Source organism: Apostichopus japonicus, chromosome 8 (assembly GCF_037975245.1).
Source record: "Apostichopus japonicus isolate 1M-3 chromosome 8, ASM3797524v1, whole genome shotgun sequence".
Taxonomy (NCBI): Eukaryota; Metazoa; Echinodermata; class Holothuroidea; order Aspidochirotida; family Stichopodidae; genus Apostichopus; species Apostichopus japonicus.
This window is the reverse complement of record NC_092568.1, coordinates 2,117,121-2,143,471: the sequence shown is the minus strand read 5'-3', so window position 1 is coordinate 2,143,471 and position 26,351 is coordinate 2,117,121. Positions and strand designations below refer to the sequence as shown.

The following is a 26,351-nucleotide window of genomic DNA, read 5'->3' as shown; positions in this document are numbered from 1 at the left end:
TTATTTGAATATCATTCAAGTGATGATTAATTTTGTGTTTCTATGACACAGAAAAATATGTCAATTTTCAGATGATTCTGATTTCCAAACCAGTTGTTCAATTTGTGCAATTGTTAACCACTTAATCTGTTTTGTTAATCAGTGATTATGTCGACAAACATGTTAGTCTCAAATTCGCTAGGATTTGGATTAAACAGTCTGTAATGAAAGTAATTCTATGAATCAAGAAGTTTGTGTAAGTTTGAACCACTTGAGCCTACTGCCTGCCTAAGTTTAAGGATTTGGTTGGTCAAAAAAGAATTGAAGAACAACACCTGAAAACGAATATGCTGCAATAAAAAATAATATTAAATTTTTTCCCCATTCCTACAGGAATCCATATTCTGGAGTTGATGTGGAGGAGAGTGATCCAAATGACTCAGCGGTGAAAGATAAACCAATCATGATTGACATTGATCTTGGGCTGTCTGCTTATGCTAATGCCAGGAAGTGAGTTGTCTTTTTCATTTTCTTGTCCTGTATCACATTGAATTTGGGAATAATGGGATTTTAATCTCCTTTCTTTTACCATTTATGCACCTTCATTTTTGTTGTTTTCAAAAACAGAGCTACGAATTTTGGGCTAGAATTTGAATCGATCCAGTGATCTCAGGACATGCAGTCCTGTCCACTGTAGAGAAAGCTTTCTTAATTCTGAGGTCTCTAGTGTGAATCCCATTCTAGTCAAACTTTGTTCAAGTTTCTAATTTCCCAGCTAGTTTTCCATTTCTTTATTGATTTATTTTATTGATTGATTGATTCATATATTTATTAGTTTAATTTGTCTGACATTTTTTCCGCAAGTTTTGTAAGCACAGGGATTGTCACATTTATACAGTAATTCATATGAATACTTTTGGTTCCAAATGTGGCATACCTGATCTCCTTTTCTAATTGTGGAAAATTGTGGTGAAATATGCTATTTCAGAGAAATGTCTTTTGCATCAGTAATGTATAGAGACTACATCAATGTTAAAACATTTTGTATAAATTGCAGGTCCTTTTATGTCCCACAGCAAGCTTTATTCGTTAACCAGATTATTTTTACCCAAAATATTTTTTCTTACATTTTTTTGTGTGCCTTTGCCAGATATTTTGACATGAAAAAGCACTCCAGGAAGAAGGAACAAAAGACAAAGGATGCTGCCACTAAGGTCTGAACTTTGACCTATTCTTGTTTCTTCAATCGTTGTTTTGCCTATGCATCAAATCATGAGTAGTGAAATGAAAATCAAACTTAATTGTTTGTTGTTTTTCCTGCTCAGTTTTAGCCTTACAGTAGCAAATACAGTTCAACCCAATTATCCACATATTCGCTGAGAAATATCCAAAGAAAATTATTTTATTTTTGAAGATATGAGACTGATATATGTTCTTTTGTCATTCTGTGGATGTACCCTTGAATGTATGCCTACCTGTGATAATAATATTTACTCCTAACTCATGCATATTCATGTTATTCAAAGTGGTAGGAAAGGAGATGTTGTGTTGTGCTGTTTTATATAACAAAAGAGGGAAAAAACACAACTATGGAAGGGAATGAGAGCTTATGAGCAGTGGCGGCGGAACCGGGGGGGCTTGGGGGGCTCAGCCCCCCCAATGAAAAAGTTGAGGAGGCAAATGCATGATAAGCCCCCCCAATATTTACCAAGGCTCTGAAACGTGCATCTGCCCATTTTTCAATGCATACTTGTCGATCTGTCCGATGCACACGTATACTATATAGGTGTAATAATTTTAGTAATTGCTGGGGGACCCTCGACCCGTCCCCTGGCTATAGACCACATTGTCACCCCAACCGCGTCTTCACGCCCCGTGAAAAGTGGAAGAAGTTAGTGTGAGTACCGGTAAGCGTAATACAACTTCGTCTTAGGCCAATGATTTGCCTCATTTCAGCCAGTTCTCCAACATCCCCTTACATAGTGGCGGAGCGTCCATATATACAGTCAGGGCCGGATGCCCCCCCCCCCCCTGACGGACTCAAATGGACTGCTGGCGCCCTTTTCAGCTTTTCACTACTTTTTACTTATTCGCGATTATTGACTATTTTATTGCGCTCTCATATGCCTATTGACATTTGTCATATTCTGTTGGTGTAATTTTCCGACAAAATGGCGACGACACCTATTTATTCTCCGTTTATCTGCAAATTAGTAAGGCCCGGGAAGGGTGATTTCCTGCAATCTAGGGAGAGTCTTAACTCAAAAATTTTCTGGCCGCTCCGCGCGAACCTGTGGTGGCGCTCTGCTTAGATAGTGTCGAAAGCGCCCCTACAGACTATTCTTGGCCCCCCCTGACCAATACCCCTAGCTCCGCCACTGCCCTTACTACACTCAAAAACGTCTTTGCGAGTACTCTACGAGTAATAGCAGTACTCTCTTAAAACACCATCGAATATACAAATTACAATGTTTTTACAGGCTTTTACGTGCAATCTGAGAAATTGCAGGCTTGAGACCCATATTCTAGGGCTAGGTATTCGCAGCATAAAACACTCGGGAAGTGCCGTTTCCGGCCATCTGGGGGTTTGAAAAAACCCAAAATTTTCTTGTACTCTCCGCGCCAACCGATGGTGGCGCTCTGCTTAGATAGTCTCCACACATTAGCCCCCAATAATTTTTCCGTTCCGCCGCGCCTGCTTATGAGAAGATTGTCAGCATAAAGTACCCATCACAAATTTCAGTGATAATTGTGAATTTGTGGTGTGATGTAATAAAAGATGGTAAAAATAGTTTCCATTGCACCAACGTACTACAAATTTGGTAGAAGTTTTTGTGTTTTTGATTTCGGGTTGATGTCATGCATTCCTCTTCAATGCTCCTTTCAAGTTTGTACCATTGCGATATAAATTTACAAATCATTACGCTAAAAACTTTGACAAGTATGGTTTGTTGATTTCTCATTAGGCTATCAAGTCAGCTGAGAAGAAGACAAAACAAGCTCTGAAAGATGTTGCCATAGTGACCAGTATCAACAAAACAAGAAAAACTTACTGGTAAATATTTATAAATGTGCCTTTTTTGTGCATCTTTATTGGTGTGACATGTTCAAGTATAGTAAACCATAGTTAACCATATCGACTTAATTGATCTAATAACCATATGTTTCATTATTAGTTTGACATTATCTTCTTCATTTTGACATTTCCTTTGGTTTTATTTTCTCCGCAACAGGTTTGAGAAATTTTTCTGGTTTATTAGCTCAGAGAATTTCCTGGTAATCGCTGGTCGGGACAAACAACAGAATGAAATTGTCTACAAGAGATATCTGAGGCCAGGTGAGTGTAGAGTATAACATATATATATTTCTAGTCAGATGTCAGGGCGCCATGGAAACAGACTAATGAATAACAAATTTAATCAAACATTTAAACATAAGTCTTACACATCTCTACAAGGTAAGAATTTATAAAAGATATCTTTTAGGTGCAAAATAAAAATAACAATAATAACGATATTCTGTATAATCATCATAATCATAATAATATCTAATTATTTATCGCAGCAAAGAAGTTGTTTATTTTTTGACAAACTTTTATTTTCATAAATGGCAGGAATTATTATCACATGGTAAAAAGGAAGAATTGTAATACATTAACTTTCAAGAGGCAAATCAGAAGGAAGACATCACCAGAAAATATTATATTTTAGTGTAAGGAACGACATTCAATGTTGTTTCTTTTGGTCTTTTTTAATAGGAGACATTTATGTTCATGCCGACCTCCACGGAGCCAGTAGTGTGATCATTAAAAATCATACAGGTGAGGCCAAGTATTATTTATTAACTGTTTATTTCTTTATATTTATGAGAGTCAAAACGTTCAATTTATCTATTTTTATATATTCAAGTGATTTTATATTTTAGATATAGTTTTGTCAAATTTGTGCAAAACTTAGAAACAACAAAACAGGTTACTGCACAAGAGTGTCAGCTTGAATCATGTGCCAAGTTTATTGACCTCTTTTTAGGTGGACCCATCCCTCCAAAAACACTGAATGAAGCTGGTGCTATGGCCGTCTGTTTTAGTGTTGCTTGGGAGGCCAAAGTTATAACAAGTGCCTGGTGGGTGAATGCAGATCAGGTAAGCTACTAATACTGGGTAATGGGATTACATACGGTGCGTTTGCTTTAGTGTTTCATGGGAGAAAGAGGTGATAACAAGTGCCTGGTGGGTGAATGCAGATCAGGTAAGCTACTAATACTGGGTAATGGGATTACATACGGTGGGTTTGCTTTAGTGTTTCATGGGAGAAATAGGTGATAACAAGTGCCTGGTGGATGAATGCAGATCAGGTAAGCTACTAATACTGGGTAATGGGATTACATATGGTGGGTTTGCTTTAGTGTTTCGTGAGAGAAATAGGTGATAACAAGTACCTGGTGGGTGAATGCAGATCAGGTAAGCTACTTATACTGGCTAATGGGATTACATATGGTGGGTTTGCTTTAGTGTTTCATGGGAGAAATAGGTGATAACAAGTACCTGGTGGGTGAATGCAGATCAGCTAAGTTACTAATACCGGGTAATGGGATTACATATGGTGGGTTACCTTTAGTGTTTCATGGGAGAAATAACAAGTGCCTGGTAGGTGAATGTGGATCAGGTAAGTTACTTATACCGGGTAATGGGATTACATATGGTGGGTTTGTGTAGCATATCATGGGAGAAATAGGTGATAAAAAGTGCCTGGTGGGTGAATGCAGATCAGGTAAGCTACTAATACTGGGTAATGGGATTACATATGTTGGGTTTGCTTTAGTGTTTCATGGGAAAAATAGGTGATAACAAGTACCTGGTGGGTGAATGCAGATCAGCTAAGTTACTTATACCGGGTAATGGGATTACATATGGTGGGTTACCTTTAGTGTTTCATGGGAGAAATAACAAGTGCCTGGTAGGTGAATGTGGATCAGGTAAGTTACTTATACCGGGTAATGGGATTACATATGGTGGGTTTGTGTAGCATATCATGGGAGAAATAGGTGATAAAAAGTGCCTGGTGGGTGAATGCAGATCAGGTAAGCTACTAATACTGGGTAATGGGATTACATATGTTGGGTTTGCTTTAGTGTTTCATGGGAGAAATAGGTGATAGGAAGTACCTGGTGGGTGAATGCAGATCAGGTAAGTTACTAATACCGGGTAATGGGATTACATATGGTGGGTTTGCTTTAGTGTCTCATGGGAGAAATAGGTGATAACAAGTACCTGGTGGGTGAATGCAGATCAGGTAAGCTACTAATACTGGGTAATGGGATTACATATGTTGGGTTTGCTTTAGTGTTTCATGGGAGAAATAGGTGATAGGAAGTACCTGGTGGGTGAATGCAGATCAGGTAAGTTACTAATACCGGGTAATGGGATTACGTATGGTGGGTTTGCTTTAGTGTCTCATGGGAGAAATAGGTGATAACAAGTACCTGGGGGATGAATACTCATCTGGTATTAGAAAAAAACAAAACCTGATGCAGTTTGTAAAAGACACATTGTGATGTGTAGTAAGTCCCTGTTGGCTGATTGTATAGTTAATATTGGCAAATAAATGAGTATGATGTGAAGTCAGTGCCTTTAAATAACAGAGCGTGATTAGTCATTAGCAATATAGTACATTTAGACATAATTATAGACTTAATTTATAGTGTAAAATACACCTCTGAATTGCCTCAATTTTAAAGTCAAAAATGTAAATTTCTCCAAGATGACCACTAAAACGAAGCCCTTCGTGGGAGTCCACTTCAACAACCCAACAGCGACATCCCCTCAATCTCAACGCCCTGGATCCACCCCTGAATTTAACAACAAGATGCAAATTCGGTGTCTTGTGAGTGGATGTGTTTGTAAAGAAAAGTCGGAAAATGATGATGGTTTCATAGAAACTAAAGTCTGGATCCCATCAAATTGAGAGAATCCTTCTCTTATTGACCGTTGATTTATTTTTCTTGTAGGTTTCTAAAACTGCTCCAACAGGGGAATACCTATCCACTGGTAGTTTTATGATTAGAGGTAAGATAATCTAGTCCCTCCCTTTTTTAGAGTAGTCATTTACGTTACCAGAGCTCTTGTAGTCCTCGTATTGGTCACCCACCCAATAAACTGGACTTGGCAAATATGTGTATTATGGATGACTTTATGATTTTTATGTAAGTTTTAAATCAGGTTTTTTGCAAGGTCTAGTTAGTCTTGAAATATAACACAGACTGCAAGCTATATAGTAATTTACAAACTATCTTATTTCATATCATTTTGCTCAGTGTCCCAAAAAAAAAATTGATGTGTCTTTTAAAAACAATCAACTCTTTGTTCGTATTTGTTGTTTGATAAAATTTCCGATTGAAACTGCTTCAAACATTCGACCTCTCCAGAGCTTATGTTAACCATTGTCATTGCACTTTATAATAGTGCAATCATATGGTATATTTTGGATGTTTTGAAATCATTCATAGCTGGTTGTGTTTGCAATTTAAAAGTCTTCATATCTTTGAATATGCTTCATTGTACTATTTATGAATTTGAATGTTGTGGGAAGGGGAAACATGTTTATTCAATTTAGGATATTAAATACCACATATTTTACATCTATAATAAAACAGTTTGAAGTATTCACAGAGCATATAACTCTTGTTTGGGTATATATATGTGTGTGTGTGAAAAATCAAGAATGGCCAAAAGTCTTATCTTTATTATTGAATCACAGGGAAGAAAAATTACCTACCACCTGTACAGCTAATGATGGGGTTTGGATTTCTGTTTAAGGTTGGTACTTTACATACCCTATCATGGTAAAAGCAAAGCTGTTATATGATATATTGAAATTATTAATACCTTGAAAATCAAATTTTATTTATGTATTGTTTTCTGCTAAGTTGGGGTTAATTATCAAACAAGTTTATAAAATTGGTTTTTTATGATTTAATGTTATTGTTAACTTGATTCTCTATGTACTTTCTTATTTCATATCTAATCTAAAGTGAATAAATTTGTACCCAAAGAGATTAGCTTATACTTAGAAAACTTAAAGTTTACCAAAATAAAATTAAAAATGGGAAATATATAATGTAAGGTAGTGTCAAGTTGCCTTGATTTAAAATTTATTATAAAAATTATCATCAATTCCAGCATGCTTTTAGCTTAAACAGAGTACTAAATATGTAGAAGAATGTTTGTGAGGGACAGGGCAAATTTTTTTTTAATTTATACAAAAGTCAATTAAGGTAAGTTCAAATTAATTGTTTTGGAATATAATGTATGCATTATTTTGAAAAATCAGGGTAAGAATAAACAAAGAGATAAATCAACGATGAACTGTTCTCTATTGTTTCACTACAAAGGTGGAAGATACTTGTGTTTGGCGACATAAAGGAGAGCGGAAAGTCTGGGCCGGTACCGATGAGGATGTGTCTTCATTCACAGTTAGTTCTGTTGTGAGTCTTTTCAACTTTAACATAAAATTGAAAATTAGCTCAAATAAAAATATTTATTAGGTTTGATCTAACCAACAAAATCGTCAATTTCCTCAATGAATGAAATGGGTTGTTATGTCTGTTAAATAGCAATCCACCAGTATAAAGTAACTTCACCTTGTACCTATAACTTTAGTTTTATTTCCAGCCATGAATCAATATTTTGTTCATCCGCTTTCCTATATATGTGTGTTCAAAGTAGTACAAAACTTTACCATTTATTAATACTGTCTAGTAGATGTTGGGCCTCTGGACAGATATTCAAAATGAAAATTGTTTTATTCACCATCTATATTACTTGTGATGCCAAAGGCTTAGGGATAATTCAAAGAGCTTAATAATTGATTTTGTTGTTATTTTGCAAAAAACAAAAATGTAGGGTGATTTTGAAGAAGAACTGAATTTGGAGGAAGAATCGGAGGTTCAACCTGAAGAAGAGATCAAAGACTTACAAATAGCAGAAACAAAAGGTAAGTTATTTCATGTGCAAGTATATAAGATCCCTTTAGTGGATGCTTTGTCTTACAGTATTACAGGACCTTGGGAATATGGAACCAATATCTTGGATGGTGCAAGAGCTGCTTTAGAATGGTTTTCTGCCTTCAATTAGGGTATTACTCCCTGCCTCCATTCCACACAATTGCCTTCTGCCATCCCAAGCTCTTGTCTCTCCTTATCTCCTTCTTCTGTCTTTAGGTCCCTCTGCAAGCTCTAATCCCTCTCCCATACCCCACTGGCACACTGTAATTCATCCTTTACCTTCCTTCACCAGTTACCGGATAAAGGAATTTAACCAATATTAAAGGTTACTACGAATAAACCATTGTGTGATCATGACTTTGCATGTGCACATCATACTGCAGGTCTGCCTTGTAAATAGTGGATTTGACCTTCTACTCTCAAGGCATTTTGAAAATCTAGTAATATATACAAGTGCTACATGAAATACTCTTACTAGTGCTTAGAGCCTTGTATTCACACCCAGGGGATAGGTAGAGGGGTGTGGGAGGGGGTTGTACTTGTCCTGATCATGCTGTTGTACTCGTTTACTCTAATGACAAGTCTGGTGCTTGATTATGTTAACTAGTACAAAGACAAAACATGCAACACATTTGTACACATGGTGCCATTTATTGACATCTTATGGTGCTAAGTTTTGACTCGAGTTGGAATTAGCAAAACAGAAAAATTTCCAAATTGATTATTTATATCTCTCTGCTACAGAAGCAGCCAATGAGGGCAAACCCAAAGATGAGATGGAGAACGTCAGCGGTGATGATTCTCAGGAGGCAGAAGAGGAGGAAGCAAAGACTACAGAAGAGAAAGTAGAAGAAGAAGAAGATGAGAATGAATTAGAAGAAGATGAGAAAGAATTAGAAGATGAAGGAGAAGAGGAAGACGGTCAGGATGAAGGAAAGGATAGCAGAGAGGATGGAGAGTTTGCATTTCCAGATACATCCATTGATCTTCAACACGTAACAGGAACTAGGTATATGCATCTCATTCATTGATACTTTAACCATTGAAACAATAGAAAACAATTTAACACACAAAGAAAATTTAGTAAGAGGTGTACAAAAAAGTCTTCCATTTCACTACCAGAAGTAGTGTTAAATAGCATAGTTAAAGGTCAAGTTTGAGGTGATAAGACAGGATATGTATATCTTTGTGCAGACATTGGTTTATAAACCTTCTTCAGTTGGTATTCTTTAAGCTACAAAGACGGAAAGTAGAAATTGGTGAATCCCTCTTAGAGGATCATGTATGCCTAAATGATCAGAAAAACTCTGTTGTGAGCAATGTTAGTGAACATGTCTTATGTCATGGCCTTAATACTATGTAGCATCTATGTATTCATTTCATACCTGACATCGATGTTTTTTTGTTACGTGGCAGGTCCCGTGGTACCAGCATGCTGAGCGTTAGCAGTAAAGCATCAAGTACTAACGAAGAGGATGTTGTGGTATATCTCGGTGACAAAGAACCGTTGCAGATACCTGGCAGCGCATCTCACAGTAATACAGGAAAGAAGCATTTCTCAGCTAAGCAACGGAGGTAAGTAAACAGAGCTATCACAATGGGCTTCGGAGACAGGGGGGAAGGGGTGTTATAATGGAACAGCCTTTCTATTTATGCTGACAATTATCTGTGATACAAAACTCACATAGGAATTAAGGAATATTAATAGTGTATACATGATAGTGTCTGGGAATGACTATACTATGTTAAAGTATTGGAACTTGACTGAGCACTGCAGTACCTCAACATACCGACCCTTGCCAACCCTCCCTCCCTCCCTTCCAAACCTCACCCCCTTCAATAAAATGGGCCCAGGCAGCAACACCCAGTGATTTCATACCTATTTGGTCATGGGACTGTTTAAGCAATAGAGTTATATGCATATCACTGCCTTGGAATACAGTAGTCAGTTATAAAATATGAAGGTCTGGGACCCCAACACAGGTTTGAGATGGGGGGTGGGGGTAGGGGTGGGGTGGGGTGGGTGAAAGGGATAGACCAATTTACAGTGGTGTTGAAATTTCCATTAGGGTGGTTCTTCTGTGTGGAAATCATTACTGTGACCCTCAGATCCCTCCTTAGTGTCAGAAATCTTGAAAGTGCTTTCAAGACCCCCCCCCACCCCCCCTTACTGAAAATATAAAACCACAAAGGTGAGCTTTCAAAACTGGATTTTTGCATTCCTGCTTTGTTTCTTTTTAAGTTTTTATTTCATTTCTACTATAACCTTTAAAGGGAATTAAAGAAAAAGAAGCAAGGATGGACCAACGAGGAAATGGAGGTTGCAGAGGAAGAGAGGATAGGGGAGGATGAAAGAGAAGATGCAGAAAGGAAAAGAGCAGAAGAGAAAGCAGACAGATTAAAAGAGGGAAAGAATGGCACCACCTCAGAGGTTATATCATTTGGAGATCATTTTAAAGAAATGTGGTTTTACTTCATCACATGGACTTGTTTCTTTGTTGTGACCATTTAAAATTTGATTCCATGGATGCTTGTCCCCTTCAGTGTAATTGTCTCTTATCTCCATTTTGTCTGTATTATTACTAAACCTTTAGATATCATCCAGCTTACGGTTGCAATCGATCAAGACTGAGACACTCCCAAGATCTTTGTACAACACGATTGTTATCAACAAGGAGTCAATGATTTCTTTTGATTTAAAACGATTTTGCCCCTAATACAAATATTTTCTGTTTTTCTTTTGTTATATTCTGATTTTGTAGCTTATTGTAAATAATAAGAGATTCATAGTTGACTCAACTGAAAAGGTTTCAGTGTGGCCGGACAATCAGTCAATTGAATGACAATTCATTAGTTAGTCAATGATATCTGCTTACATTTGCAAGCTCTGAACTTTTATTTCTTTGATTTGCAGATCCCAGATGTAACCTCATCAAATCCTGTACCTCTGAAAAGAGGTCAAAAGGTAAACTGATGTTCAAAGTAGTGCCATTTTGTTTTTTAATTTTACAGTCTCTTTGGTGTATTTTTACCCCAAGTTTTGTCAAACAACTATTTTTTTTTGATAGCTTTACCTCACAAGGGACTGTTGTGGAGCCAGATAAAGCTTGATGCTTGCCTCTCCAGAGTTGTTACAATTGATAAAGCTGTAAAGAATGTTTTGACTTATTGAAAATTGATTTTGCGTACAACTCTTCTTTGATACCTGTTACCACTCAAAAACTGAAAGGCTGTGATTCCTCACATTTTCTGTCGCATTCTCACTTTTTTCACTCTTGTGGCTAATGATACATGTTAGTCTCGTTGAATGTAGCCTAGCAGAATTTGTAGGACTCATCTTGCAACTTTTTCATTCTATCTGTGTGATAATATTTGACTAATACTACAGACTACAACTTAACAGTTTCATTTTTCAATTTTCATCCAGCATAAATTGAAGAAAATGAGACAAAAGTATCGAGACCAAGACGAAGAAGAGAGAAGGTTGAAGATGGAACTATTAGCTGTAAGGAAATTTATAGACCTTTAACAATGTTCTTTTTCAAATTTTCCCTTTTGTTATCTTCACTCTATGAAATATTAATACATTTGTGCTATTTTTCTTTAAAGTATTTGACATTTAATGTACATCTAAGTTTTATTCCATTGTACTTGTTGTTATTGTCTGCAATCTCAATGTGTTAGATAAAGCATCTCTTCAAACAGGTGAAGCATATGTCACTATGTCAAAAGGGTGCAAAGAAGGTGTTTTTAAAAGCCAGTTTATACTATCAAACTCAAGGAAAGTATTGCAGTTGAATCCTTCTTGAGGGTTAGGAAAATTTGGAATTTCTCATAACAGCACACAGCATAAATCTAGCTCTGACATATATTAAAGCTGTGGTACCAGCCAAACACTGAAAAGAGAAGCAAGCAGCATCACACTATGTGGTAGGATTTAACATTAGGCTATTTAGGTAAATAATACTCAGCTTCTTTGGAGTAATGTTACACCAGCTACACATAGGAGACAAGGCTTTCCAAAATAATAACTTCACCATTCCTCTCCAGCATTTGATATTTCAAGGGATCTCTCACTTTAATGTTTAGAATCCAAAGTTTTCCAGGGTTATCCCTATTAGATAAATGTAGCATTACCATGTAGGCCTATACAATAGTTTTATGGACTTACCATTGCCCAGAAATGGCTCAGAGTATTTTTCTTTTTTGCAAATTTTTACCATATACAGTTCTGCAGTTGCCTAAACCAAAATTCCTTGAAATATTTTATCATTTTCATACATCTTTGTTTTATGCCCACTTCTGTGTAATTTATGAAAGTTCTGTGCCACTTGAGAGGTATGCACCATTATCTCTCACATAGCAAACTTTGTAATCACATCGTTATTCTAGAAATTCTTAGACCAATTATCCATCGACAAACACTGTGTTCTTTTCTTTATAGTCCTCAGGTGTTCCAAAAGATACCAAAGTTAAAAAAGGAAAGAAGGCCAAGCATAAGAATCGAACAGGAAATAATGAAGAAACGGTAAAGAAACCACAGCCGAAACATCAACAACTCGTTGTACTAAAAGACACAGCTAAAGCTGTTACATCTGATGAAACCCTCATGACTGATCAGGTGACCAAATCAGAAGAATCTACGGATGTCATTGACGAAGTTGAAAAACTTGCCATCAAGGATGAATCTGAAGGTAAAATCATCTGGGTTGTTGACATTGCAAAATTGCATTTCATTATCTTTATCTTTGTCTTTGTTTATTAATATCAGTAGGCTATTTGTCATAAACATACATTGTATAGGCCTGTCCAGCATGTGTCAAGATAGACTGCAGCAGTAATGGGGTACATACAGAAGATTAGCAGTAGCTGATATACTTCAGTGCACCAAACAGTATCCAAGTGAATGACTACTGTTATTGACTGTGTGGCATCGTCACTGAATCAATTGTGGAACACTCCTTTGTCTTGAAAACTAATATATTATATAACAGTGTGCATATCTGTTGCTATGGTAATCCTGTAGTATATTACTGTATTGTTAGCTGATATATAGTTACTACAGTGCATTGGTCTGCAATCACCCAGTATCTTCCATAAGGACTGAGCCGAGACTCACCAGATTCCCACCTCTCAGATGAGAATCAAGTCTCAGAATTTATGTAAACGAGCTAAGTTATGAACTTTATTTTATGAAAAAATATCCAATTCCATTTTCCTCAGCAAACTCTAAAACAAAAGATAATTATTCCAATGACTGGAAAAATCCTTTGAGCCACATTTTTTTGGTTTTTTGGACTCACTTTTGTGGCGCCTCACAGTTTGCAGACCATCCCTCTAGTGGCCCTGAACAGTCTGAAGTGCATTGCTGTGGTCATCATGTGTAGTTGTATCAGTAACCCCCAATAAGAGTATGAATGCAGTATTTGCCTAAGCAGGCCACTCACAGGTAGTTCAAATATCAATTTGCAGCTGTATACTTGAGAAATGTGAACCCAATCCCTTGAAATTTGTGTTTACTAGCCATTTACATAACAATTGACAAATTTTGACTGAACTTTGCTCCTGTAAACTATTACCTGTCTCTTAACAGAAACCATCCAAGGTGTGGAACCTGTAGAAGTGAAACATCATTGGAAGGATAAAGGGGAAGAGGTAAGATATCTTCTACTCAAGAGATTGGATTTGTAGAATTTGCTTCTGCTGACTTGCATGATGGTTTTTTTTTTTTTTGCTGCCCTATACTTTCAAGGTCTCTCATTATGCACCTCTTATCCAGACCTAATTAGAGGTAGGGTCAGGAAGATCAATTTGAAGTTGTCTTTTTTTTTATCATATAGTCTCCCCTGGGTATTCAAAGTGGGGCATGACCCTACTACGGGTCGGCAAAAGAATTCTGTCGTAAAAAAAAAATTGCTGATATTTGTGGAAAAAAACAAAAAGTGGAATAGCTTGAACATAAAGTACTATGAAAGTTGCAATATATGACACAATTGTGCAACAATGCACACTTAATGATGAAAAGAGGGGGAAGGGGGATACCCCCCAGGCCCTAGAGCCATTCTCCAGGTCACAGCATAGAGGGTTGCCAAGATAATGAAGGAGGAAATTGAGGATCACCAAGTTTTAAAGCAAGTTTGAATACCAGAGGTCTACCCTTCATTTCCTGAAGCAAATTATCCGCAATGGGCATGAAGGTGCTGTGGCATTTGAAGCAATGAGGCTAAGCAATCGGGAGGTTCTGGGTTCGATACACGGCCGGCAGTGGCGTCGCCAAGGGGGGGCCAGGGGGGCACGTGCCCCCCCTGGAAAACCTAGTGCCCCCCGAGTGCCCCCCCATCTGAGATTTGGGTTGGTAAAAAAAATATATATATTTTGTTATATTCAACTCCCATCATCTGAGTTGGTTTTTCATAAGGACAAAGAAGCACAGTAATTCGTATTTTCTTCAAATGAGCTGCGAAAAAATGAAAAAGTTTATCCTTGACCGTCGGGTATCGAAGTCGTAACCTGCGCCATCACAACAGGTGTCGATATTACATTGAATGTGTCAGTGCTCACGCCATACCAGCGGCTATAGGATAGGAGCCAATAACGATGCTGGAATCTGTTACATCTTAATAGATAATGGGAGAAAACGAGAAGGACAAGAAAGGAGTCGGGTGTCATGCACACATTAATTCAACCAATGTAGGTTCTATTGATAGGGTAAGGCATAATATTGACAGCATGTGGTTCATATCCTTTGCAAAATTCTGCGCGTTGTTAAAATCATTACCTCAAAAATAGCAATTTCTGGAGATATCTTCAGATCGAATTTAGCATCAAATGTGGCACCATTTTGCATCTAGCCCATCCTCCGTATGCGAAAATTTTCCAAAGACCCCTCCCCCAGGACGGCGATCCGTATCCACCTAAGTGCCCCCCCATCAAATGCTGGTGCCCCCCCAGACTGAAAAGTCTGGTGACGCCACTGACAGCCGGGTCAAAGTATGGTGGGGTTTTCATCCACGAGCAATTTACGGTTTTCCCAACTGAAATGACCTAAAATTGAAAAGATTCCAAATTTGAGTTAAAATGTTGAATTGGAAGCCATAAGCCCTTGCAGGTTTCTCCCACATTTGTGGCAACTTAAGCATCATAAAAAAATGGCTGATTATTATTAACATATATAAATAACATTCAAAGTTTATTGTATGAATAAATATTATGTTCCTTTTATGGGTAGAGATTTTTGTACATTGATTATGTACATTATAAACATATAAACATTGTTAACAAACCTTTTGTAAATTATAAACATGTAATAAACTGAGACATTCTCAGTTCCATATCCATAATTATGTCACTCTGCATTGCCAAATAAGATACCAAAGGAACCATTTTCTTTTTTTTTTTTATTCCTTTTATATTTTTGCCATTAGCCCTTTGTTTTTCATTTAGATTGTAGAAACTTTACAACAAATGTTAGAAAAGCTTCAACTTCTGGCACTTAGCATATCCCTTTAATTTGGTTTATCTCTTAGAGGGCAAGGGCTAAATGGATTAGTCATGACAGATGAAGCGAGAGAGGACCGCGTGGATTGTATCATGTTTGACCTGTTACTTTATTCCCTTTTACACAATGTTTATCTTCAAATATGCATTTAACTTTTGTCATGGGTATTAGATGGCCTACCAAGAAAGGTCTTTGTGTTAAATAGTGCAGTCCCTATCTGGTAGCAAACCACAAGTTTTACTTTGATGCTTTGCGAAAGATGCCCGCTGTGGGAAAGTGGAAACATTCCTTTAAACCTCGTGTCATCTGTCGTCTGGTCAACTTTGGTTTTATAGTGGGAAGGGGCTAGATATGTATAAGGTACATAGTATGGAGATGCCATCAGGTAACATGAGTTGGTGATAAGGCTTGAATATTGTTCCAAACTATGCTATGATGATTACACAGTCCTAGTTCACTATGCGTTTATATTTGCTAGTTAAATGCTCAACTATTAAGCTTGCTCCAGAGGAGGTCAAAAGGAGGTCACTTGAGATTTTTCCAAATGTTGGGAAATTTATCTAGTTTTCAGACCTTGCTGTCAAATATCAATGAAGCTACCTTCTTTCAACATCAAGTCCATCCCCCAAACTAGCTCTTTTTGAATCTGAGCATCGTTCCAATAGGGTGGGGTTGGGGGGGCCCTCTGGTAGGCTGTGCCCCAATCACTACAAAAGATCCTGGGTGGTAGGCCTAAATGTTTGCAGACAGCTAATTCAAGTGTGACTTGGCCTTAAAAAAAAAATCACTAAAAGTAGAACAGAAAGTATGTGACCATGTTGCTCCTTATAAAAAACCTGTCCAATGACTCTAACCCCTCCCCCACCCCCTTCACCCTCATCCTTCCCTGTCATTCCATGCCTTGTGCTGGTGCTATTAAGACTATTTCCCGAAACTCTGTCTATATGCAATGCTTGTATCGAATTGACAGATTATAATTCAGCACTGTCATCTTGGATCTTTAAGCATTCTTTTGCGATAAATTGCCGTAGATACAGATAACGGACACATCAGACAAGTTACACGGCCTTTTAGGTAAGTATGTAACCCCATCCTAGGATACCGAGCGTGTGATGTATAGGTGCGAATTTAATCTCTTTGTTACGTTAATCTTCATCACTCATCTTCGACAGGTGCCGTCAGATGACGACGATACAGCTGATGGCCAACTCAAACAGGTGAGAGATTAACGTAATAGTTACGAGATTAACGTAATAGTCACATGATCCACAAGGGGGTACCAGGACAATTCATTGTCACAGTGACATACCAGTGGTAAGGTGTCTTGAACCTGACATATTGGTTGCAACAGATAAGGTACGAATGTAACCCTTTGATCATCTGCCTCCTTGGTTATCCTGAGAGCAAATGGGATCAATTTTTCCCTGTCTTGAGATTTTGAAAGCTAACCCTGTCTTTGAAATAGCAGCAAGTATAGGATTACAAATAAACATATTGTTTTTCTTTTGTTTGGTTTGATTAAATCATATTTTATGACTTACCTGACTTCACCTTATTGTAATGTTAGACTTTAATCTTCAAAAGAAGAAAAGGATGGTTTGATGAAATCAAGAACTTTTTTTTTTCTTTTTTTTTCAAGGAATTAAATTTGTTTCCTATTCAATTTTATGGATAGACTTTCTGATATATTATGTCAATCTCAGATAAAATCAAAGATGATATGTCATTAAGACAACAGAACATAAATATTATTTATCAATTCAGTGGTCTCAGATAAACAGATGATCAATCGAAACTACTACAAAGTGAGATACACATGTTAAAACTTGTCGGCTTGCCAATTACATGGCATTTCAAATATCGAGGTTTGTGTGACGCTTGAGCAAAGAAAAATTATCCGTTGTATTATAAGGATTAAAATCGTCAGTTTTGCACATATTTTTTTCATTTTTTTATTTTTTTTTATGTACAGTCAAGAAGCTATTTTGAAATATGTTTTAAAACCAAACTTGATAAAAACGAAATAGACACATGAAAAAAAGGTCTGTTGCGTTTGCAATGTATAGTATTGTTCTGTTGAGAGAAACATAATTTTTAAACACAAAATTTATGATTAAATTGCACTTGTTTCCAATCTTCCAGAAAAAAGTCAAGTTTCTGTCTAAGCCAATTATGACCACTACAGAGTACAACATAGTTCTACCAAGTACAACTTTGTACTACAGAGTACAACAGCACTACAAAGTACAACATAGTACTACAGAGTTCAACATAGTACTACAAAGTACAACATAGTTCTACAAAGTACAACATAGTACTGTAAAGTACAGCATGGTACTACAAAGTGCATCGTGGTACTACATGGTACTACAAAGTACAACATGGTACTACAAAATACAACATAGTACTGCAAAGTACGACATAGTACAACAAAGAACTGCAAAGTACAACCTAGTACTACAAAGTACAACCTAGAACTACATAGTACTACCAAGTACAACATAGTACTAGCAAGTACAACATAGTACTACATGGTGTTTCTGCAATTTTTCAATCGTCATCAAATGACTTAAACTGCATCAAGTTAGGTCTTTTGTGTTAAAAGGTTGCTGCTGTAAGTTAAAAGAACTGTCCAGGGGTAGATTTATATTTTGCACTGATGAAAGAGGAACATATTATAAGCATCGTGGTGAAAATTTGCATTAATATAATTCGTGCATAGCATTTTGAGATAGTGAAAGTTGAATTTGAAGCCTTCTTATACACCAGACATTAAATTGCAGCCAAACAGCTGGTATGGCACAGATGCACAATGTTTTTGTTTTGTTTTTTTCGTTCAATATTTGCATCCAATTTTCTACTTCCAAACACACTGACTCATTTTAATGTAACATAAAAGGGGAGGAGGGAGGGGGGAATTAATGTTAATGTGCAGCTATGACATTACACCCGTTTGTCTCCAGTTCATGTTTGGTACAAAATATGAAAAAATTCAAATTATTGAGCCACAAAAGCAGGATAAAAAGATTGAGGGAAAATTTCACCAGGATGCTAAGAATATGTCAAAAACAATTTCACCCCATGACCATCCTTTCATGGTTACTGCTATTAATCAATTGGTAAGTGTTCTGTAACCTTTAGCCATTCACAGTTGGGTATGTTTGATTAAAAAGATATATAAACCACGGATAAAATATGTGCTGAAAAAGCTTAAAACAATTTTTTTGAGATACCAGAACTTCCATGTGTTTATTGTACAGGCAGTATGTGAAAAAATAAAAGCAAATCTAGTAATGACATCACAGATAATTACCCGATGTTTGAATTTTGGACTGGTTTCTTTAGCATTAATTTCCTTACTTCAGTAATACTCAAATTAACTAATTTGGGGTTACATGTGATACTTTCAACACTATTTGTTAAAAAGTTTTAAATGTTTCTAACAATATCAGATGTTACTAACATTGGTTTCAGTAACAGCCACCACTAGTATCACCATGGAGATTTCCACAGATAAACAATACAAAGTGTAAAATTCCACATTCTATTGGTGCTGGGAAAAATTGTATTTTTCAGTGGGATTTGAGATGACAACTGATATGCATACCTTGTAGAGAGGAACCAGGCTTTTCTTTGCGAGGAGGGGAGTGGGGGGGGGGTGTTACTTAGGAAGAAGCTGATCATTAGTTGCTCCCTCATCTATGCTCATTTTGTTGGCTGAAATTGATTTTTCCTGGTTTCATCCATGTATGGATTCATAGACCAGGGGTAGCACAGGAATCTTGCAATTTATATATCAAAAATTTGAATTCTGTAGTTAACCAATTTTCCCATTCGACTAGGTTTCCTTTAACTCTTTTTTTCAATTCTACCCGATTTTTTTTTTTTTTTTTTTTTAAATGTGATGTAAGGGGTCAATCTACTATTAATCTCAATGTGGGTAACAAGTTCATACATCACTCTGTAAGATATAACCTTATGACCGGGAATTAGGTAGTTGTGAAAAGCTGCATTTTGAGTTATATTTATAGGAGGAGGAGGCTAGAACTTGGTATTGAGTTTTCTCATGACAGTCGCCTAGTCTTCAAACTCATTAGCTTGTTCCAGTTAGGGATTGGATTATTTGAATATGTGAGAATGTCGGACACTTCCTCCATAAAACTGTGACTAGAATCATTCTTAACATGATGGAAAATATTTCCACCCAAACATATTGACACGAGTGTCATTGTTTTGATATTTCTCATCCTTGCGATGTGTTGTTAGATTCTTGAGAGAACACAGTGTTTTCATGTCTGCAGTTTAAGGGGAGGGGATCGTGTAAGGAGGGAGGGTAGGCTACCGGGATAAGCTATATGGGGGGGCGTGGGATGAGGTAAAGGTAAACAAAATGAGGACAAATATGCTAGAGTTTCAAGTAATGATCAGTTACTTTTCAGTTCCAACAGACATTTTACTGCCGATATCATCACGTATTTCATACATAGGTGTCTATAAACGTCTACCTAACACCGTAAGGCAGCCAAACAATGGTATGTGACTTGTTTATATATTTCTGCCCGTTTTACATAGGAGAGTTCATCGATTGTCGATTCCTTGACTGGTTGTCCGCACGAGGAGGATTTCCTTTTATTCGCTGTGCCAGTTTGTGCGCCATACAGTGCAATGCAAAATTACAAGTAAGTGTGCCAAGCAGTCGAAAGAGATTTTGCTGTGCCAGTTTGCGTGCCATACAGTGCAATGCAAAGTTATAAGTAAGTGTGCCAAGCAGTCTAAAGGGATTTTGCTGTGCCAGTTTATGTGCCATACAGTGCAAGGCAAAATTATAAGTAAGAGTATCAAGCAGTCTAAAGAGATTTTGCTGTGCCAGTTTGCGTGCCATACAGTGCAAGGCAAAATTTAAGTAATTGTACTGAGCAGTCTAAAGAGATTTTGCTGGATTCTCACCTCCTTATTAGACAGAATTAAATTTTTATTAGGTCATGGGGAGGGGACACAGGGACAGGGGGAGATGGAGTGTTATGGATTTTTTTTCTCATGCACACAATTGCCATATATAGAAACAGTATGGCCAAGAATACATGGGAGGGGTTCTATATTCTTGCTTAGGGAAGGAGGGCTTACTATTAGGAAGGAAGGTGGAATATGATAAGGTGCAAGATATAGCTTGACTTCAGGGTGACACAGTTTGAAATGGAAAGGGTAGTCCAGAGGAATATATAGTTTTGACTGATGACGATTGGTGAAATTTGTATCCAATTTCTGTATCTCGTTTACGAGATAATACATTTGAAGTTGACATGCGGTGTACCAAAGGGGAACGTTGAGCAAACAGGTGCACTCTGGAATATTTGTTTCATGATTTTCTTCGAAATGTCGATGAAATTTTTCTGGTTCAAAATCCAAATGCATTAACATATGAATACACTGCAGTGGTTAAGATATCGATGGTTTCACATCCCCTCAATCAAATTTGAACCCTATCTCATCCAAGGTCAAAATATTAAATTGAAAACCGTGAGAGAAAACCCAACATTCCGCTCCTCAATGTGCAACTATGACACCACACCTGTTCCCTTCAAATTCAACTGTCAGTAATCTTGAATCATAATGTGTTAGTATTGCCTGCAAATTTGACCAGGATGCTTAGTATATATTCTTCTTTTGCTGGGAACTACGGAAGCTTAAAAGTGCCATCAACATAAGAAAAACTTTGCCCATTGACATTTTTCAGTAAATTGTTTAGATAACAAGATAACATCTTATCAAAAGTCAGGAAAATGTTGGATTGCTCATTTGCTTTAACTGAGCAATTGAACAATTTTCTGATGTTTAATTGACAACTTATTGTATCTAATTTTTAATAATAAATTTTAAACGTTGGGAATATCGTCATAGTAACGTTTCATAACAATAGTGCAAATTTTTATGAAGTGCATTTTGTTACTTACACTGTCGGTCGCGTTTGTTTTAACTTGGTTCTCATTTTTGACGTTTCTTCAAGGTACAAGGTGAAAGTGACTCCAGGTACTGGGAAAAAAGGGCGTGGTAAGTTCAAGTAGACAACTTAAGAAATGCTCAAGCATGCCTCAGTAGATTATTAAAAAGCAAAGATAACTTAGATGGAATTTAATTGTTTCCCCCCCCCTAAAAAAAAAAGAAGCTTTTTTAAAGGGCATCCCTTCCTTGCTCTCTGTGATTCTGCATATTCGATGTTCTTTACTTTCTTTACTTTTCTGATGTTGTTGTATTTCTGCTGTAGTGTTGGTGAGGATAGTGGAAATGCTGTTGTTATTCTTGTTTTGGTTTTTGCAAACCAGCTCACCTGTCCTGCACAAACATAGGAAATTTTACACTTTTTCATCCCAACCCCATAACCCCCCCCCCGCCAAAAAAAAAAGGAGGGAAGAGATAAAGATGTTGACAGTTATAAGTGTAACATGGTAGCAGTTGTTTTAAATGGTTGCCTTTAGGATTTGGCAGGTCTGTTTTTGTTGTTGATATATGACAAAGGAAGCCATATGTAGTATCACTTTTCTCCTTTGAATAGCTGCCAAGTCTGCCCTCCATGTGTTCCAGACTTCGAGGGATTGCACAAACAGGGAAAAAGATTTATTCAAAGGTTGCAAGGTATGTATCTGTTTAAGAAGCTAGATGTGCTTGTGAAGTAACCCACGTGATTAATGAACTCAAACTGTAAAACAAAGTCTGAAAGGAGGAGCTCTAGTCTTATATATCATTGACAAACAAAACCTGCCTTATGAAAGTAATGTTTCGGTAACTGTTACCGTTATCAAGACATAAAATGTACCAAGTGTTCCTTTGCTCCTAAGTGGTTAAGACTTTGTTTTATTATAAAATTATTATTATTATTATTATTTATATTTATATTATTATTATTATTATAATGATTTTTATTATTATTATTGAAATAACAAGCACCTGGGATGACATTCAACACCGTTTATCCTTAAATGACAATTAATTTGAGGCCATGAAATTGTACTTATATTCAGGGGCGTAGCGAGCGGGGGGGTGTGGGGGGGTGTCACACCCCCCCAATAATTTGGTCGCTGTCGGCAAATTTTGGGTCTGTCGGCAAAAGGAGAAAAGGTGAAGAGAGCGAAAGGGGAAGAAAGAAGGAAAGCTGAATACAAAAAGGAGAACGGGAGCTTCTTCCGTGCCAAATTTGACTTAAAATATGCACCAGATTGCATCTAAGGACGTTCAAACTAATTTTTCCAAAAGGGAGGGGTAGACCCCCTACCCTTAGACCCCTCCCCCATTTCAGTCACCACTTCCAGATCCGTCGGCAAATCAAATTTGACTTAAAATATGCACCAGATTGCATCTAAGGACGTTTCAAAACTAAAAAATTGCCAAAGGGGAGGGGGACACCCCCTCCCCTTAGACCCCTCCCTCATTTCAGTCACCACTTCCAGATCCGTCGGCAAATCAAATTTGACTTAAAATATGCACCAGATTGCATCTAAGGACGTTTCAAAACTAAAAAATTGCCAAAGGGGAGGGGGACACCCCCTCCCCTTAGACCCCTCCCTCATTTCAGTCACCACTTCCAGATTCGTCGGCAAATCAAATTTGACTTAAAATATGCACCAGATTGCATCTAAGGACGTTTCAAAACTAAAAAATTGCCAAAGGGGAGGGGGACACCCCCTACCCTTAGACCCCTCCCGCATTTCAGTCACCACTTCCAGATCCGTCGGCAAATCAAATTCTCCACACCCCCCCAACAAAAAAACCTCGCTACACCCCTGCTTATATTCCCTATTGTGTTTTTGTATCTAAACAACTGACCTAATGGACCTTGTTTTCATTGATGAGCCTCAGATGTTGAATGGATCATTTTGGTAAAAATGAGAAAACGATGTAGGAATACAACATGCACTGAGAGTCGCAATTTTGTCCAGTTTACAAAATATTAAAAGAAGGATTTTGTGCCTAAGAGTAAAATCTTGAAGAATCATTGTTTTGGAGGCTACTGATACAATTCCATGTTAGCTGGAACCTTCTCCAATCACTGAGCCTTTTGAATGGAGATATGAAGCTCCTTTTAATTTACCAATGAGCTCTCAAGTTTTCTAAAAAAATTGGTGTCGTCATTTCTCGGCAACTGCTCCTCTCGTCTCCCTCTGCATGGGATTTGACGTAATTTCAGTTTATTACATGGTCACCGATCCCTCATCTGGGTTTGATAACAGTTCTCTCAATTACAAGTGAAGTAAATAATCTCGTTCAAAATCTTAGCCGTGACTTTGATGTCTGCTTCAGGTCAATGATGCAATCAATCATGTGGTTTCTTAACTTCTTACTCCTTTGCCGAGGAATTGTAGGGGTCTATCATCTCTAGAGGTGCATCAACATCGTCTTCCCAATTCATTGAAAAAGCGAGCAAAACTTCTTTGGGTAGCATAAAGACTTATGCTCGCATACATTTGCTGTAGAATATTGAAAAATGAAACGTTTCTCAGAAAATTTGATGACTGGGTAATTCGGGAATATATTTCCTACTTTTTGCTATACTCAATGCTCTCCCCCCCCCCACCTCCCCTAAAGAAAAGAGGTTTCTCTCTCTTAAGTACAGAAAATTTCTCCTTATCCCATTTTCCCCTCCTCTACCCTTCCCCAGCATCGACTGGGTTTCTCAACCTTGGAAATGTTATCCATATTAATCTTTTCCTAATAACAGGATGTCGATTTATCGAGAAACATGCCTGGAAAAGTGAAAATATCCGCTCCAAACCTGCAAAAGGCCAAGAAAGCTGCAAAGTCTAAGTGAAATCTATGACGGTGAAAGCGGTAGTCATCATTTCTCTGATGAGAGACAGAAGTCCGAGCTGCCAGACTCCAAGCAGAAGTCGTGTCATAATTTGGCTAATGGAGTTGGCTGCATTTTAAACCTACGTTACCTAACAGAAGTCCTCTGTAGAGTGGATGGTTTATGGTGTATGGATTCTGGTGTATGTCTGGCCTTAATACTTCCTCACATAGTAATTTTGTGCGATAACTCACAGAGTTATGTCCGGCATATGCCAGCTTGTTTCGTATCATGTTTATTGCCCAAATCTCAACTTTGGAAGGAAACCCAAGTTACATTATACTATTTTCTCACATTCGTTTGGGATTTTTTTTTTAATAAATGTGCATCATTATAAAAATATTAATTTTTTCCACTATTGGGAAGATGAATCATGACAATAGTTTTGCAGGGAGTGTGTTACAGTATTACTATTCCACACCATTGTAGTGATGTGGACTAATTTTGTGGTATTATTCAACGAACCCACGGCTGCCCGAGGGGCAATGTACCCATTACTTAACTTGATTTCCTATTCAAATTATCAATCCAATGTCCTACATGACTTCTGCAAAACATTGCTGCTGTAGCAGAAAGTATTAACAAACCAGCAGTTGGAATATCTTATTATAATAATAGCATTGATTAAATGTGCTCTTCTAACATGCATATTATATTTATTATTTAAGTATAAGAATACCCAGATTCAAGTCAACCAGTTCAGCCTTGGTTAATCTCATACTTCTTCGTGTCGATACTCCTTTAGTGAGCTATTGGTTTTGATGAAGGTCCAAGATCATTTGAAGCAATTATCGCTAGTATCTTCTTATGATTCTATCATACATTTCTAAGGGGCTGGATTGATAGCTCAGTTAACTGAGAACTAGTTAACTCAGTTGGTAGAGCCCTGGGCTTGTAACCCAGAGGTCACTGGTCCAAATTCAGTTCTAGCTATCATATTTCTTTGCTCTTTTCCATTTTGAAAAAATTCCCCAGTTTGTTTTTCCATTATTCGTTTACTCATATTTCATAAATTTCTGTTCTAAAGTTCCGATTTTCGATCGGCTTTCATCGGTATTGCACATCAGGTTTGAGCTGGGATCTGCTTGGTGGTTAGTCTGGAGTCTGTGGCACCACATTGTCAGAAGATAAAAATCCGTTGAGGATTGCAAATAGCAATTCCCTTAAGCCAGAGAGCCAATACGCTTTAATACATTGGTGGGACCTTGACAAACACGACTCTTTTCATCCCAAAATTTCGAAATGTTGTTAAATTTATTTAGATTGAAGTAAAATAAATTTGTATTTTGCAATGGTCGAGATTGCTAGAAAATACCTGATGTAATGGTTCTGACTTTTATTCTTGATCAAATTTGCCTCAGTTGCTCCGTCAAGCAGATGACTGGTAGAAATCTTTTATGAAATGATTCCACAAAACCTGGGGGCTTTTTTTAAAAAAAATTTACCCTGCATAAAAGTTAATCTCGATATGACAGTGTCTTGTTTAGGTAATACTACATAGCAATTTATACAAGTGGCATTTATAATTGAATAATTCATTTACAAGCCAATCAATTCACTGTCACCTTTTAAAAGACTGTTCTGGGGTTGTTAACATATGGTCACAGATTTAAAATGTATCCCGAAAGTCCTTTTTTATGTTTCTTCGATGAAAATGGAATAAATTTGCCAGGTTTAAGCCAAGATTTGTCACCTTTGGCACTTGAGCCAAAAGTAGACAATATCAGGAGGCATTTTTCTTTTAATAAATTCTCAAATGTTTTGCTGGCTAAGAAAATTCATATTTGACAGTTCACTACTATATTCAAGATTTTTTAAACATGTAAAGCATGGTGGAAAATGAACCAAAATTTTGAGAAAGCAAAGAAAAATTCCTTTTTGGATTTGGCTAATTATTGTGAACCGTTGGTCACATGTTTACTTTCATGTTCGCAGTGCTTGGAAACTATCTAGGCAAACTGTATTTAAATATGTGCAGCTAAGCTATTTCTGTTATTCCTTTACATCCAGTGACATTTGCAAAGGAGGTATTTG

At 37.1% G+C, this 26,351-nt stretch overlaps 1 protein-coding gene across 1 annotated transcript in view; it reads left to right on the top strand.

Moving 5' to 3' along the window:
* LOC139970378 (ribosome quality control complex subunit NEMF-like) overlaps window positions 1-26,225 on the top strand; it is a 40,443-nt gene extending 14,218 nt beyond the window's left edge. Inside the window, exons 14-35 of the mRNA XM_071976013.1 lie at window positions 373-489; window positions 1,130-1,193; window positions 2,946-3,034; window positions 3,213-3,316; window positions 3,737-3,799; window positions 4,008-4,120; window positions 5,986-6,043; window positions 6,735-6,793; window positions 7,369-7,461; window positions 7,880-7,970; window positions 8,725-8,989; window positions 9,397-9,555; window positions 10,255-10,411; window positions 10,895-10,945; window positions 11,408-11,485; window positions 12,425-12,674; window positions 13,574-13,635; window positions 16,651-16,695; window positions 20,051-20,157; window positions 21,483-21,526; window positions 22,029-22,108; window positions 24,189-26,225. Coding sequence (XP_071832114.1) covers window positions 373-489; window positions 1,130-1,193; window positions 2,946-3,034; window positions 3,213-3,316; window positions 3,737-3,799; window positions 4,008-4,120; window positions 5,986-6,043; window positions 6,735-6,793; window positions 7,369-7,461; window positions 7,880-7,970; window positions 8,725-8,989; window positions 9,397-9,555; window positions 10,255-10,411; window positions 10,895-10,945; window positions 11,408-11,485; window positions 12,425-12,674; window positions 13,574-13,635; window positions 16,651-16,695; window positions 20,051-20,157; window positions 21,483-21,526; window positions 22,029-22,108; window positions 24,189-24,278 — 2,239 coding nt within the window. The 3' untranslated portion in view covers window positions 24,279-26,225. The remainder of the gene's footprint in view (window positions 1-372; window positions 490-1,129; window positions 1,194-2,945; window positions 3,035-3,212; window positions 3,317-3,736; window positions 3,800-4,007; window positions 4,121-5,985; window positions 6,044-6,734; window positions 6,794-7,368; window positions 7,462-7,879; window positions 7,971-8,724; window positions 8,990-9,396; window positions 9,556-10,254; window positions 10,412-10,894; window positions 10,946-11,407; window positions 11,486-12,424; window positions 12,675-13,573; window positions 13,636-16,650; window positions 16,696-20,050; window positions 20,158-21,482; window positions 21,527-22,028; window positions 22,109-24,188) is intronic.
* The last annotated feature ends 126 nt before the right edge of the window (window positions 26,226-26,351 follow it).